This window comes from Schistocerca gregaria, chromosome 4, assembly GCF_023897955.1.
Source record: "Schistocerca gregaria isolate iqSchGreg1 chromosome 4, iqSchGreg1.2, whole genome shotgun sequence".
Taxonomy (NCBI): Eukaryota; Metazoa; Arthropoda; class Insecta; order Orthoptera; family Acrididae; genus Schistocerca; species Schistocerca gregaria.
In genome coordinates this window covers 655765627-655780724 of record NC_064923.1, presented here as the reverse complement: position 1 = coordinate 655780724, position 15098 = coordinate 655765627, and the positions used below count along the sequence as shown (strand labels likewise).

Sequence of the window (15098 nt, the reverse complement as noted above, 5' to 3'; positions counted from 1 at the left end):
TGTGCTTATTTTTAAATAAAACACAGAGTATATCACTTTTCTTATTTTGTATCATGACCGATACATTTATCATATTACAGCCTCCGAAAGAGACTCTTTCAAACGGCTTCAGATAGACAATAATGCAGACTTTCTGAGTGTCACTCTCACTGCCCTGATTGGCTCTTTTCATCTTACTATTCTTGTGGCTCATGCGCCACTTCTTTTTGTACGAAACTAATAGCAGAAAGCAGCATGTCATTCTTCACGGAGAGAAGTCTTCCGAAGTAAGAGTGAATTCAGGTGTGCTGCAGGGGAGTTTCGTAGGACCGTTGCTATTCATAATATATATAAATGACCTTGTGGATAAAATCGGAAGTTCACTGAGGCTTTTTGCGGATGATGCTGTAGTATATCGAGAGGTTGTAACAATGGAAAATTGTACTGAAATGCGGAAGGATCTGCAACGAATTGATGCATGGTGCAGGGAATGGCAATTGAATCTCAATGTAGACAAGTGTAATGTGCTGCGAATATGTAGAAAGAAAGATCATTTATCATGCAGTTTAGCAGGTCAGCAGCTGGAAGCAGTTAATTCCATAAGTTATCTGGGAGTAGGCATTAGGAGTGATTTAAAATGAAATGACCATATAAAATTAATTGTTGGTGAAGCAGATGCCCGACTGAGATTCATTAGAAGAATCCTAAGGAAAAGCAGTCCGAAAACAAAGGAAGTAGGTTACAGTACACTTGTTCACCCACTGCTCGAATACTGCTCACCGATGTGGGATCCGTACCAGGTAGGGTTGATACAAGAGATATAGAAGATCCAACGGAGAGCAGCACGATTCGTTCCAGGATCATTTAGTAATTGCGAAAGCGTTACAGAGATGATAGATAAACTCCAGTGGAAGACTCTGGAAGAGAGATGCTCAGTAGCTCGGTACGGACTTTTGTTGAAGTTTTGAGAACATACCTTTACCGAGGAGTCAAGCAATATATTGCTCCCTCCTACATATATTTCGCAAAGAGACCATGAGGATAAAATCAGAGAGATTAGAGCCCACACAGAGGTCACAGAGGCATACCGACAATCTTTCTTTCCACAAACAATATGTCACTGGAATAGAAGGGAGAACTTATAGAGGTACTCAAAGAACACTCCGCCACACTCCTTCAGGCGGCTTGTGGAGTATGGATGTAGATGCAAATCTAGCCACTTGTACTCTTCTTGTGGTAGCCGTGTAGGAAGCATCTGTGAGCTGAATGAGCATTCTCTCTTCAGCATTTCTTGAAACTGGTAGCATACACTTCACTGGTGGCTAATACCTATCATCAGTACTTACTTCTAAAAATTTTGCTGTTTGTTTTCTAATCTCTGTTCTTATCCAAAGCTCTTAATCTAATTTTTGTGCGGAGAACAAAAGTCTTACATACTGTCCTCATCCTCCCAACTTTACCAGTTTCCAGGTCCAAATGACCTTCCTCCCTCTAATACACTTGATCATTGACAATTATTTCCTCCATTGGTATAAAGAGAACACGGATTTTCCCTTGTCGTTTCTTAATCAAAATGTTCCTATTCCTTATTCTGTACTGGCAGTGGAGATGTCTTTAACTTCCCCAATAATCTCCTTGCTGTACTCTTTATAGTGATCCTATTACATTCAAAATAAATCCCTTTATTCACTACCCTGTAAAATCTTTCTTTTCTTTAAACAGAGAATAAACTATGCAAGAAACCCAATTAGCTGAAGTACACTATGTGATCAAAAGTGTCCAGACACCTGGCTGAAAATGACTTAAAAGTTCGTGGCGCCCTCCATCGGTAATGCTGGAATTAAGTACGGTGTTGGCCCACCTTTAGCCTTGATGACAGCTTCCACTGTAGCATTCATACATACAATCAAGTGCTGGAACGTTACTTGGGGAATGGCAGCCCATTCTTCACGGAGTGCTGCACTGAGGAGAGGTATTGATGTCGGTCGGTGAGGCCTGACATGAAGTCAGCATTCCAAAACATCCCAAAAGTGTTCTATAGGATTCAGGTCAGGACTTTGTGCAGGCCAGCCCATTACAGGGACGCTATTGTCATGTAACCAGTCCACCACAGGCCATGCTTTATGAACAGGTGCTTGATCGTGTTGAAAGATGCAATCACCAACCCCGAATTGCTCTTCAACAGTGGGAAGCAAGAAGGTGTTTAAAACATTAGCGTAGGCCTGTGCTGTCATAGTGTCATGCAAAGCAACAAGAAGTGCAAGCCCCCTCCATGAAAAACATGACCACACCATAACACCACCGCCTCTGAATTTTACCTTTGCCACTACACATGCTGGCAAACGACGTTCATCGGGCATTTGCCATACCCACACCCTGCCATCAGGTCACCAGTTTGTGTACTGTGATTCGTAACTCCACACAACGTTTTTCCACTGTTCAATCGCCCAATGTTTACGCTCCTTACACCAAGTGAGGTGATGTTTTGCATTTACCGGTGTGATGTGTCGCTTTTGAGCAGCCGCTCAACCAAATAATCCAAGTTTCTCACCTCACACCTAACTGTCATAGTACTTGTAGTGGATCCTGATGCAGTTTGGAATTGCTGTATGATGGTCTGGACAGATGTCTGCCTATTACACATAAAGAGCCACTTCAATTGGCAGCAGTCTCTGTCAGTCGACAGACAAGTTCGGCCTGCAAGCTTGTGTGCTGTATGTGCCCCTTCACGTTTCCACTTCATTACCACATCAGAAACAGTAGACCTGGGGATGTTTAGGAGTGTGGAAATGTCGCGTACAGACATATGACACAAGTGACACCCAATCATCTGACCACGTTCGAAGTCCGTGAGTTGCGCAGAGCACCCCATTCTGCTCTCACGATGTCTAATGATTACTGAGGTTGCTGATATGGAGTCCTTGGCAGTAGGTGGCAACACAATGCACCTAATAAGAAAAATGTATGTTTTTGGTAGTGTCTGGATACTTTTGATCACATCGTGTATGTAAATACATGACAGTGTGGTTTTTCTTACAAATAAATCCATGTCCTGGCAGCAACAGCAGATAATTATAAATCCTAATAACATATCTATGTTGCTAAATTGCCTTCATGGTTCCAGGTACAGGGTAGCAATTAAAAAGCTCCAAGGAGGATCAAAAATTTGATTTTCAATATTTCAAATAATTATTGGCCAAATTTAAAAATTTAAAATACTGTCATAGTGCTCTCATAAAGAGAGATAATGTTATGTTAATTTTTAACACAGTAAGACAAGTATTACAGTTAGAAACTGTATATACCCATTGTGAAGCGTAACTCCCATAAAGTGAATGCGCGCCAAAATTTTTAACAAGTTTCCTCTTACTGCTTGATCATTGCCATTTAAAAAATGAAAAATATATGACTGGCTAACAAAAATTCTGTGTTGCAATATAAAAGACTACCATGATATAGACAATGGTGATATCATTATTTAAGGTATAGCTGTATATAAGAAACTTAATTTTTACATGTAATGTGAACATTAATTTTAATACTTTAATTGCAACTATAACTTGCTATCACTGAGTGAGCCTATTCTACTTTATGTGGTCAACAGGAAATCTGTCACAAGGGACACTCTGTGCTTCTTACTACCTTTTGAAACATGTATGTACATATAAATTTGTCACTATTGCTTGTTAATGTTATTGTTTGCTGTATGTCAGTCACAAGAAACACTGCACAGCACAGTAACAATCACCACACATGCACAAATATGAAAATTGGTGTTAGATGTTCAACAAGCATCCTGAAATACTTGTACAAGCTGCAGAAAAGTGTGGCAAGATGATGCTGTTGGCTGGTGTGTCATGTGCTACACTGCCTCACACTGGCACTCACCTTATACATGCACGTTACTCTAGTTAAAGTGTAAATAGCATTCTTTGATGAATGTTAGGCACAAATAATAAGAGTTTTTGAATTAATTGTACATGAATATTTCAACGTGAATTGGTGTCTAGCCGATGTAGAGTACAGAACTGCCTGCTGCAAACAGTAGCATATTGTGCATCAGTTTACTAAATTGTTATGAGCTGTTTCATGTATCAGAGAATATCTGCGGAGATAGTTCTTAATGATATTAGAACCCCTCTAGTAACTGTTCACTACTCTTTGAGTTACTATAAGGCAGTTTTTTATTCTGATTCATTAGTGCCTTTCACGGCGTGCCTGCAACTAGTACGAAAGAGGCTGGTGGAACTTTCTGAAGGTGTGGCCAGAGTGCCTTGTGGAGGATGGCGTAGGCAGCTGCTGCCTACTCTCTTTGCAACACAGTTGAGGGCAGCTTGCAGTTCGGCAGCAGAACGTGGGTGCCTACAGTCTGTCCTCTCAGATGAGCGACTAAAAGGAATACTGCAGAAACTAAGTGCATGGTTCCAGAATCGCAGTGTTGGTCTGAAACAAAATATCTTAAGAGCAAACAATGTTGATGCCCATGCACACCTGTTCCCTCCTTGTCAGGTGAGGACCTATAAACATTAGGTAACTCTGTTTCATTTCAAGTATTTTACAAACTTTAATCATGTGGCTGCATAAATAATTTTGTACATTTTTTTAAGAAAAAAATTGACTAGAGCTAAATGTTTTGCCATCTGCCATGCTATGCAGGTGTTACGAGGCATGTAGTACTATATAGTGAGATTCCGTGATGGTGTTACAAACTTTCAGCAATGATGGTGAAGGGTAAATATATAAATCTGAGGTATGGGAGCCTGGTCCAGAAAAGACTGGGTTGAAAGTTATAAGCAAAAACTGTTCAGATGCCTCTGACAGTAAACCTCTTCTATTGCAAGCTCTTTGCTTTCTATGTATTGGGAGGAGGTAGCATGGACCAAAGCAAGGAAAAAATGTCCAGTAAACATGGGCTCTAAAGAGCATACCTTAAGAGCTGTGAACACTTGTTCATCTTTGCTACTGTGAAATACACATCTTCTGCTGAACAAGTGCTCATAGCTCTTAAGGTATCCATTTTAGAGCCAGTGTTTACTAAATTTTTTTTCTTATTTTGGTCCATACTGAGACTCCCCAAAAATGGAAAGCGAAGAGCTTGCAGTAGAAGAGGGCTATTGTCAGGGGTATCAGAAAGATTTTATAACTTCAGACTTGGTCGTTTATGGACCAGGGTCTCTTACCTTAAATTCATCATCCCTGAGACACTGTAACATCATCACAAAATCACCCTGTTTATAAAACTAAAGAATGCTTATAACTGTGTAAATTAATAAAGGAGCTTCATGTCTTGACTTTCAGTGAAATACCTGTGCCATCTCATTCTTAGTTTTATTTATTTGGAAATATGTTGTGGAAAATTCGAAGGGTCTTCAGAACAGTGGCAAGGTATGCCTAGAAGAGGTTATTCTGCAGCAGGGCTGGTGCACTTAACTATGTTAAGTGTTTGGTTTCAGTCCCACATTAGGCAAATTTCAGTATCATTTCTTTCTTCAGTAAAAATATTAAACTAATTGGGCAAAGATATTACAATTACTACTAAAGTAGCATTAGATGACAAAGTACAGTACCTCTAACTTCGATGATTATCTGCAAGTACTGAGTCCATGTGGTGGGCAACAAATAGTTTATTATCTGAAAAAGATCTGCATGCATTTGTGTTTGCAGTACATATCTTGAGAATTACTTCGTGCCTTTTATTCTCTGCACTGAGACTGGGAGGTTTAAACACAAGTGCACAACCATTTTTCCTTGTTTGCCCAAAAATTCCTTTTCTCTACAGCCTAAGGGTTGAGTTGCTATGCCTCAACATGTCAGGACTTTGGAGTGATGTTTCACTGGGACAGTTGTGGGGAGGCCAGTAAAATATCAGATGAGGTTATCCTGTTAAGCTGTTCATGCAGTCAAGACAAGAGAATCGTAGAACAGGGAAAAAATATTTGTGGCCTTCAGGCAGAACCAGAAAAGGAATATCTTGAATTAGATACATTGAAGGGGGAAAGAGACAGTGGGAACTGGGGAAAAGGTAACAAGTAATGAACAAAAGGAGAAAACCCTGGCCATCACAGTTTAAATTTCTTTCAGCAATCAGTTAATCAGTTTGGCTTTTTACCTGAAGTAAGGGAAGAGCCTCAAACAGTTTTTGAACAAAGTAGAGTGCAGCAAACCTCTAGGAACAACTTTAACCCTTTTCTGCCTGATGGGACTGAAAAGTCCAATCGCTTTCTAGAGTCATAAAACAGTGTGGAATTGAATTCATGCACTGGCATCCTGTGTGGTCATTTGTTTATGTCTTCTGTGGCACGACAAACTCTTTGACTGTGATAGTTAAATAGCTCTGCCCACAGAGGACAGTAAATGACAGCTTTTCATACTGCTGTGATATTCATTTTTTATAAGAAAGTACGGGACCTGCTGACGTTAAAGTGCATAAGGCAAAATCCCTATGATTACATCAGTCAGTGGGGCACATTTTTGAGATTAGTCGGATTATAAACAGGCAGCTGTGAAAGAAATTGGAGTAGAACAGATCCATAATATATGCAACAGTTTCCAAAAAAGAAAGATTAATTTGTTTCATGAGAATGGAAAACCGTATAGTCACAGGGATAGAGAAGTTGAATATCAGGTATTATAAATGTAAAAGTTGGACACAACATCAAAAACTGTTGAAACAGCAGTTCTTGTGTAGATCAGAACTTCTCTTGTAATTGTAACAATATACAGATACTGCCTTTAAGAAGCTTTCAGCTATAAGATACCTACAAGCATTATTAAGTTGCTTGTAAGACAAGAAGTAGTAACTAGTAGTTTCTGAAGATTTCATTGTAGATTTCTTAAGAGTCTGCTGGGAAAAGTGAATTGGGATCATTCTTTTGCTGTTTGTTTGATTTCAGTGATGCATTTTCCAGCTTTTATGCAACAGGATAGCAGGATACTTCCTGATAACATTTTGATGGATAGTACTGAGCTGAAACAGTTAATATGTACCCAATTGTTAATGGACTAAAGGATGGTGATGCACAGTTGATGAAATAAATGATGTAGTACCTCACTGCTCTGAGGCATGTTCATACAGAGCAGTGAATCTTGCTAATGAGAACAGGGTTTTAAGAATAAGATTATGGAATTCAGAGTTCGTATGGCCTAACCACATAAATAGCACATTATTTAATGTTGAACATAAAATGCTATTTGTTAACACTGAATAATAGATACTTGATTAGTGCACAATTACATTGCATGTAGTTTAAGCAAAGCACAGGCCACAGATGTCTTTAGTCAGCAATAACACTTCCTGCTCATTGTGTGTCATGCCATGATGACTATCATGAGACACCACATCAAGTTCGTTATTTTTTGAACAGCTGAAGCACAGAATTTGCTGAAGCTATGACTGGAAACATTGGATTCCGCATCTCCTTTAGTTTTCCCCAAGGACTTTTTGGGTGGCAGCCACTTGAGCAGAACACAGCAGACCCTTTCTCAATGTTTTTGTGGTTTTATAGGGACAGGTACAATGAATATGGTCTGGCTGTCTTGTCTGGCAACAGCTGTTGGTGGGTGTGCCCCTGTGCTGAACCCAGGAACACATTGCACATGCAGAAATTTGAACATTACTTGTCTGCAACTGAGTGTGGAAATAGTTGTTTGGGCAGGTGATGGTAGGTGCTCCATTGGCTTCTCTCTACTCAGAATAATGGTGTATTCTGCTGAATCTGATATCTGAGAAGAAGTGTGTGCAGGGGTCACACACTTGGAGTTGCTATTGTGGTAGACGGGAAGAGTGTATCTGTGTCAGCAAATGCTGATTTGAGTCATTCAATAGAAATGATGTCTTGTTTACCATTCCCATCCAAAATGAAACACATTGCTACATCTGGAAATAACTGTTGGGCCTGGAGCAGGGTGGTGAGAGCAGAGTGAGTGCAGAGTCATCTTTGAACCAAAGATATTGAGATGTTTGCAGACCATTGTGGATAAACACTTTTCTCTCTCTGTTTGTGTCTTATGGAATGTGCAGTCAGGGATGTTGCACAAAATTAGTGTATATTTCAGAGGACAGTCACCCACAGCTACAGGTGACCATTGCCTATCCTCTTAGATTGCAATACACAGCCCCAGTAGGGCTAACAGTAGTGTGTCAAATTTCAGAGAAACTCTACACATCAGGGCAGTTTTTAGGTTGTGAGATACTTGCTGTAACAATCCAATTACTAGTGAGGTCATAGCTTGTCGTATGAATGTGAGTGTTTGCTCTGCCATCCCGTTACTGGCAAGATCATAGCTTATTGTGTGAATGTCATTGTAGCTGTAGAATTGGAGTAATTCCTGAAATAATACTTATCTAATTGATGTTTTCTGTTAGTCGTTATGGTTTGTGGAATGTCATATCTCGTGGACCATAACTGAACTAATGCTCTGCCAACAGATTTAGCAGAGGCATCTGCAACAGGCACTGCTTCTGGCTGTCTGGTGAAGTGGTCGACTATTGTGAGAAGTAATGACACTCTGATGACTACAACAGTGGTCTCACAATATTCATGTAAAGGTGTGCAAAGCATATTGCTGGCACAGGAAAGCTCTCAGTTGGTGCAAAAATGTGTCTGACCTTTTTTTGTGTTGAAAACTTGTGAAGGTGTTGGCCCAGGCACATCAGTCTTTCTGCATACTGGGACAGATGGCTTTGTAAGCAGCTAGTTTGGCTAACTGTAGATTCCAAGGTGAGCAGGAATGTGCAAGGCATTGAATATTCGTGATGCTACTTCTCAAGAATGCATGGCTCCTGTCTCTCTCCATTCCCATCAAGCCAAATTCCATTCTGCATCCCAGGCATTGGCACAAATTAAAGTTGCAATGCTTTGGATCATGGATCTCTGAGATGATGTTGAAGAAAATGATCTTCTTGTTGTTCGCTAGCAATGTTAGTCCAATTGATAGAGTTTGAACTAGTTGGGAGACACAATCCACCACATAGTATCCTGCCCTTATTTGTGCTGTATGTCAGCTGTGAACAGTGCTATAAGTTGCACCTGTCTGCTTTGGCAGGATAAGTAGAGGTCAGTTATGTGTTAAAAATGATTGTGAACAGTTAATGATCTGTGATTATTAAAAAAATTATGACCTTCAACACACGATCTACAATGTTTGATGGCCGGGTAGATGGCAAGCAATTCTGTCAATTGCGCTCCACTTCGGTCATTGTTCAATGAGATTTGTCAAAAGCAATGCAAATGGTTACCATCGTCCATTGACCTTCTGTTGCCATCTGGCTTGCATCCACCATACGTGCTAAAGATATGTCTATTTTGGATAGGCCAGTAGTGTAGTCTGAGACAGAGCCTTCTTGAGATCTTCAAAAGCAGATTTTGTTTGTAGTGTCCACAGAACCTTCCGGTAGATCAATGTGTGTTTTCCTTTAAGTAGGCGGTTGAGTTGCTCCTGCACAACTGTTTAAGAAAGATAAGTGTCAACAATAGTAATTAAACATTCTGGTGAATCTGCGTAGCTCATTATAGGTCTCCCCAGTGGGCTCACGATTCTTTTGTGAGTAGGTGCCTGGCTACCGCAGGGCCCTAGCTTTTGCAGCGTTATTTCCTCTCCATGCTTCAAGCTGGTACTTTCACACTCCCCTTCCCACTCTGCCTCTCCACTTTATGGTTTTCTTTGTGCAGATCCTGGTTTATGATTAGGACTAGAGTTTCCACTTCCAGCCTTTTTAAAACTTTTCATTAAATACAGACATGGGCCGCATTGTTAGGTTTGACCTGCCACCAATTTTCAAAATTCTCCTGAATTGCAGATTGTGCAGGGAAGGTTGCCCAATTCGGTGTGCCTATCCATCTTTGCAGCCTTCCCTATAATAAGGTAATATATGCAAAACCTAACGTGGTAGCCCTTCCATTGTGTGGCTTTCATCCAGTACTTGCACGGTGGTAGCCCCCTGACCAAGCAGGGATCACGCTGTTGGTGCCTGAGCTGAAAACACTACATGCATGCCAAAGAGTACTTGCCTGATGTAACTGGAGCACGGGGACTCCAAGCAATGGATAACTGGCCTGTGTTCAGAGTGGGCGGCAGAGTGGATGGCTGATGATTTGCATATGAAGCAGATAGTTATCTCCCGCTGACGATCATACGGCCCCAGCAGTCTCTGTGAAAGGATAGTCCTCTTTTAATGGAGAGTGATATGACTCTAAAATGTTCCCTTCCCTGGCGACACCATGGAAGGAATGTAGGGCTAAGTGGGAAGCAGAAAAATACTCCCCCCCCCCAATACTTAGTTCGCAAGGCACTGGTTGCTTGTAACAAAATGAGTGACATGCTGGTGACTCACTCCCCGCAACATGGTTCAGGGCATCGTTTTCCACTGAGACCTGATGATTATGAGCTGTGCTCCAACTAGGAGCGATGGGGTGTACACTTAGTGTATTATGTACACAAGAGGCCTAAGGACAATAGGGTTACTACTAATGCCCTCATCTTGGCCCTTGAGGGTGATTCATTGCCTGATAAGTCGATGGTACACTGACGCACTGTGACACTGTGACACCTTACATCCCCCCCCGTGCTTCTAGTGTTTGAAATTTGGACACATGTCTTCATGTTGCAATGCTAACTCCATCTGTAGAGATTGATTGTGGACGAGTGCTACATGGGAATGATCCTTGCCTTGTGACCCCCCATTGGTGCCAACTTGTGAGAAAGCAGCATTCTCCCTGCTCACTGTTTCCCAGAGAGAGAGAAGAAGATACGAGACTGGACAGATCACTTACCAACCGGCTGGAAAGAAGTAGGAGCAGTTGTTCCCTTAGGCAACAGTACTCCTGCCTGTTACAGCTCTTACTGTGGGCCCTCAGGGCCGCTCAACCATGCCATTCTTTTGGGCCTACTCAGGTGGAAGACAGTACCTTAGTGGTTATCAGAAATCACTGAGGCCATTAAGGATCATACAGGCTCTCCAACGCAATAAGTGGCACTCACCAATGGAGCACCTCATTACCTAAGTGGCTCCATGTCAGAGTCCACAACCCAATAAATCGATGGAAGTGAGAATGGCATGTTTCAGCAATCGATCTCGTACCTCTGCTTTGCAGGTCTGGGCTAAGTTCACACGTCTCTAGGGATACCAGACACCTGGTATTACCTTGAATAGCTCTGCTTACACTGACCTGGATACTATTGCCGAACATCTTTCTCTGCATAATGCTCGTGGCTCAGCATCTGAGAATTATCAACCTGCCTTTTTTGTTCTAAAATAGTAGGTGAAGCAAAAGTAATTATCCTTTGCTACACACCACCTGGAGCCATATAATGCTCCATTCAACAAGTTGGAATTCATTAGTGTAAAGCCCACTGCACTGGTACAGCCCCAGGGCCAGACTTCATCCACAACCAAATGATCAGGCACATACCAGTGGGTTGTCAGTGTGATATCCTTGCCATCGTTAACTGGATCTGGAGTGCGGGTGAATTCCCAATGGAATAGCGAGGAAGCATGTTTCCCAGAACTGAAACTTGGTAAGCCCGTTGTAGAGATGAACAGTTATCACTCAATATGCCTCACCAGTGTTCTCTGTAAGTTGCTTGAATGTATGGTAAGCTGGTGGCTGCGTTGGCTCCTTAAGTCTCGGGGTTTTCTGGTTCAGTCTCAGGGTAGCTTTCGCCAAGACCATTCCACTACTGATAATCTGGTTTACCTGGAGTCCACCATCTGAACAGCTTTTGCCCAGTGTTAGCAGTTTACACCTTATAGCTGTCTTTCTTAATCACACAGTGACACCACGTACTGGCCACCATACACGAATGGGATCTATGTGCTCCGTTCCCAATTTTTATCCACAGCTTCCTGTTGCACCATACGTTCCAGGTTCGAGCTGATGCTTCCCGCAATACCTCCCACATTCAAGAGAATGGGGTCCTGCAGGGCTCTCCTTCTATTAGCCATCAAAGCTCTAACAGCAGCTGTGGTGTTCCCAGTATAACTATCCCTGTATGCTGACGACTTTTGCCTCTGCTATTTCTCCTCTGGTGTAGGCATCGCTGAACGTTGACTGCAAGGCACCATATGAAAGGCGCATTCATGGACCCTCAGCCCTGGTTCTCAGTTTTCGGCCACCAAGATTCATGTCGTGCATTTCTGTTGATGTCATACCATTCATCCTCAACCAGAATTTTATCTCAATGATCAACTATTCAAAGTGGTAGGGACTTACTGCTTTTTAGGACTGGTCTTTGATGCTCGTTTGACTTGGATTCCCCACCTTTGCCAGCTTAAGCGAAAGTGCTAGCTGCATCTTAATACACTTTGCTGCTCGAGTAATACCAGCTGCGGTGCATCGCACTATCCTTCTGCAGCTTTACAAAGTCCTGATGCAGTCCTGTCTGGATTATGGGAGTCTGGCATATGAATCGGCATCACCCTCAGCATTGCAGATACAGGATCCAATTTACCATTGCAGGATTCATTTTGTGACAGGTGCCTTTCGAACTAGCCCTGTGAACAGCTTACTCGTTGACGATGCAGTCCCTCCATTGCAGATCAGCATCAAAAACAGCTCGTCTATTATGCTATACATGCTTGCGGCTCCCCTAAGCATTAAAACTACTGTCTCTTCTTCCCGGACACGGAAATCAATCTCTCTCAATGGTGATAAAGATCAGAAATGATGACTGCAATCCGCATCCAGCCCCTCCCCTCTGAACTCTACTGTTTCCTCTACTACCTTTCCTGTAGGCCCACTCACATACACCTCCATTTTGCATCCCTCGGCCACAGCTTTGTGTTGACCTGTCACAAGGTCCAAAAGACTGGTTTGAACCGAAAGCTCTCTGCCACCAATTTTTTCCCCATTCGTGGCACATCCAGGGGTTCTGAATTAGTCTATACTCATGGCTCAGCCATTGTTGTTCACATAGGCTTTGCTTATACTCATGCAGGACATACTGAACTGTGCTCCTTGCCATATACCTGTACTGTTTTCGCTGCGGAATTGGTAGCCCTCTCTCGTGCTCTTGAGCATATCTGTTCCTGCACCACTGAGTCCGTTCTCACCTCCAGCGACTCCTTGAGCAATTTGCAAACTCTCAGCCAGTGTTACTCTTGCCATCCCTTGGTTGTGGCTATTCAGGATTTCCTGCATGCCCTTGAACAACATGGGTACTCAGTGACCTTTGTTTGGACCCCAGGCTATGTTGGGATCCAGAGGAATGAACTCGCTGATAGATTAGCTGAGCCAGCTACCAGTAAGCCAACTCTCGAGATAAGTGTTCCGGAAATAGGCCTCCAATCGGTGTTACACCATCAAGTTTTAGGGGTCTGGAACACAGAGTGGCTCACTCTGACTTCACCAAACAAACTGCAGGTGATAAAGAAGGCTACAAATCTGTGAAGGTTCTCCATGCAGGCCTCTTGCATGGACCCTACTGTCCTTTACCGGCTCCGCATCAGCCATATTTGACTGACTCATGGTCACCTCCTCTGTCATGAGGACCCACCCCACTGTCGTCGTGGTTTCCGTTTGATGGTCGCCTACATTTTGCTGGACTGTCCCAACCTAGCTGCCCTTTGGCAGACGCTTAATCTCCCTGACTCGCTACCTCTGGTATTAGTCAACAATGCCCCAGCAGCTGACTTAGTTTTACAGTTTATTTGAGAAGAAAGCTTTTACCACTTTCTTTAAAAGCAGGCCACTTAATCTTACCGGCCCATTAAGGGGTTGGCAAAACACTCTGTTGCCTCCTGTGCCCAGACAGGGCTGTGTCTGTCTGGGCTTGCTGGTTCACTCCAACCCTCACTACCTGCTCTTTCACTCTTTGTTTCCTCCCTCTCACACGGGCTGTTAGTCTTATGTGTATCTGTGCTTCTTTTGCCCTGTCCATGTTGTGAATCTTCTCTAGGCCATTTCTGAGTGAGGTACATCTGGTAAGTGGCAGGGGGTTGGGGGTTGTATGTCCCATCATTCTGCTTTCTGGTGCTTCTGGCTGCTCTCAAGATAGGGCATCTCACATGCCTTTCTTCCTACATCACCCCTTTTTTATTTTTTTGTCCCTTACCTAGCCTTCGTTGACCTCTTATAGACCATGGGGTTTTCTTCTCCTTGGTTTTGCACAGTAGGCCATCTCTGATGTACAGTCACGTAGGCTTGTGTGTTCGTACAAAAAGTTACGGATGACCAACCTTTGTAGGGGATTGTTGAGAGCCTTAGAGGGAGGATTAGGCAACTATTGACTAGAACAGAGGAAAGGAATATGGTAGTTGACTGGGCACCTTTGAGAGATGAAATAGTGAAAGCAGCAGAGAGCTGAATAGGTAATAAAGCAAGGGCTATTAGAAATCCTTAGGTATCACAGGAGATATTGAATGTAATTGACAAAAGCAGAGAATATAAAAATGCTGCAGATGAGCAGAAAAGAGAGGATACAATTGTCTAAAAAATGAGATTGATAAGAAGTGCAAAATGGCTAAATAGGAATGACTAGATGGCAAGTTTAAGGATTTAAAAGCATATTTTATGAGGGGAAAGGTATACTTCCTGCAGGAAAATTAGAGGCCTTTGGAGGAAAGAGAAGCAGCTGTATGAATATCAAGAGCTCAATTGGAAAACCAGTCGTAAGCAAAGAACAGAAAGCTGAGAGATGGAAGGACTATCTATGGAGTCTATACAAAGATGATGAACTTGAAGGCAATATTATGGAAATGGAAGAGGGTGTAGATGATGAGTTAAGGGATTTGGTACTGTGGGAAGAATTTGACAGATCACTGAAAGACATCAGTTGAAACAAGGCCCCCATAGTAGACCACGTTCCATCAGAACTACTGATAGTCTTGGGAGAGCCAGCCATGACAAAACTATTCCATAATGTGTGCAAGATGTACGAGACATGGGAAATACCCTCAGTCTTGGGAGAGCCAGCCATGACAAAACTATTCCATAATGTGTGCAAGATGTAAGAGACATGTGAAATACCCTCAGACTTCAAGAATAAAGAAATAATTCCAGTTTCAAAGAAAGCAGGTGCTGGCAGGTGTTAGTGTTATGGAACTATCAGTTTAGTAGAATATGAGATTAACAACAACAAAAGCGAAACAAGGACAATTGGTAGGTCATGTAACTAATCAG

The 15098-nt window shown here is 42.4% G+C and overlaps 1 protein-coding gene across 5 annotated transcripts in view; it reads left to right on the top strand.

Moving 5' to 3' along the window:
- Positions 1-15098, top strand: part of LOC126268225 (DNA primase large subunit-like) — a 123195-nt gene that overhangs the window by 54320 nt on the left and 53777 nt on the right. For all 5 annotated transcript variants that reach the window (XM_049973864.1, XM_049973860.1, XM_049973862.1 and 2 more), the window contains one exon: positions 4181-4488. In XM_049973864.1, the coding sequence (XP_049829821.1) occupies positions 4181-4488 (308 nt within the window). The remainder of the gene's footprint in view (positions 1-4180; positions 4489-15098) is intronic.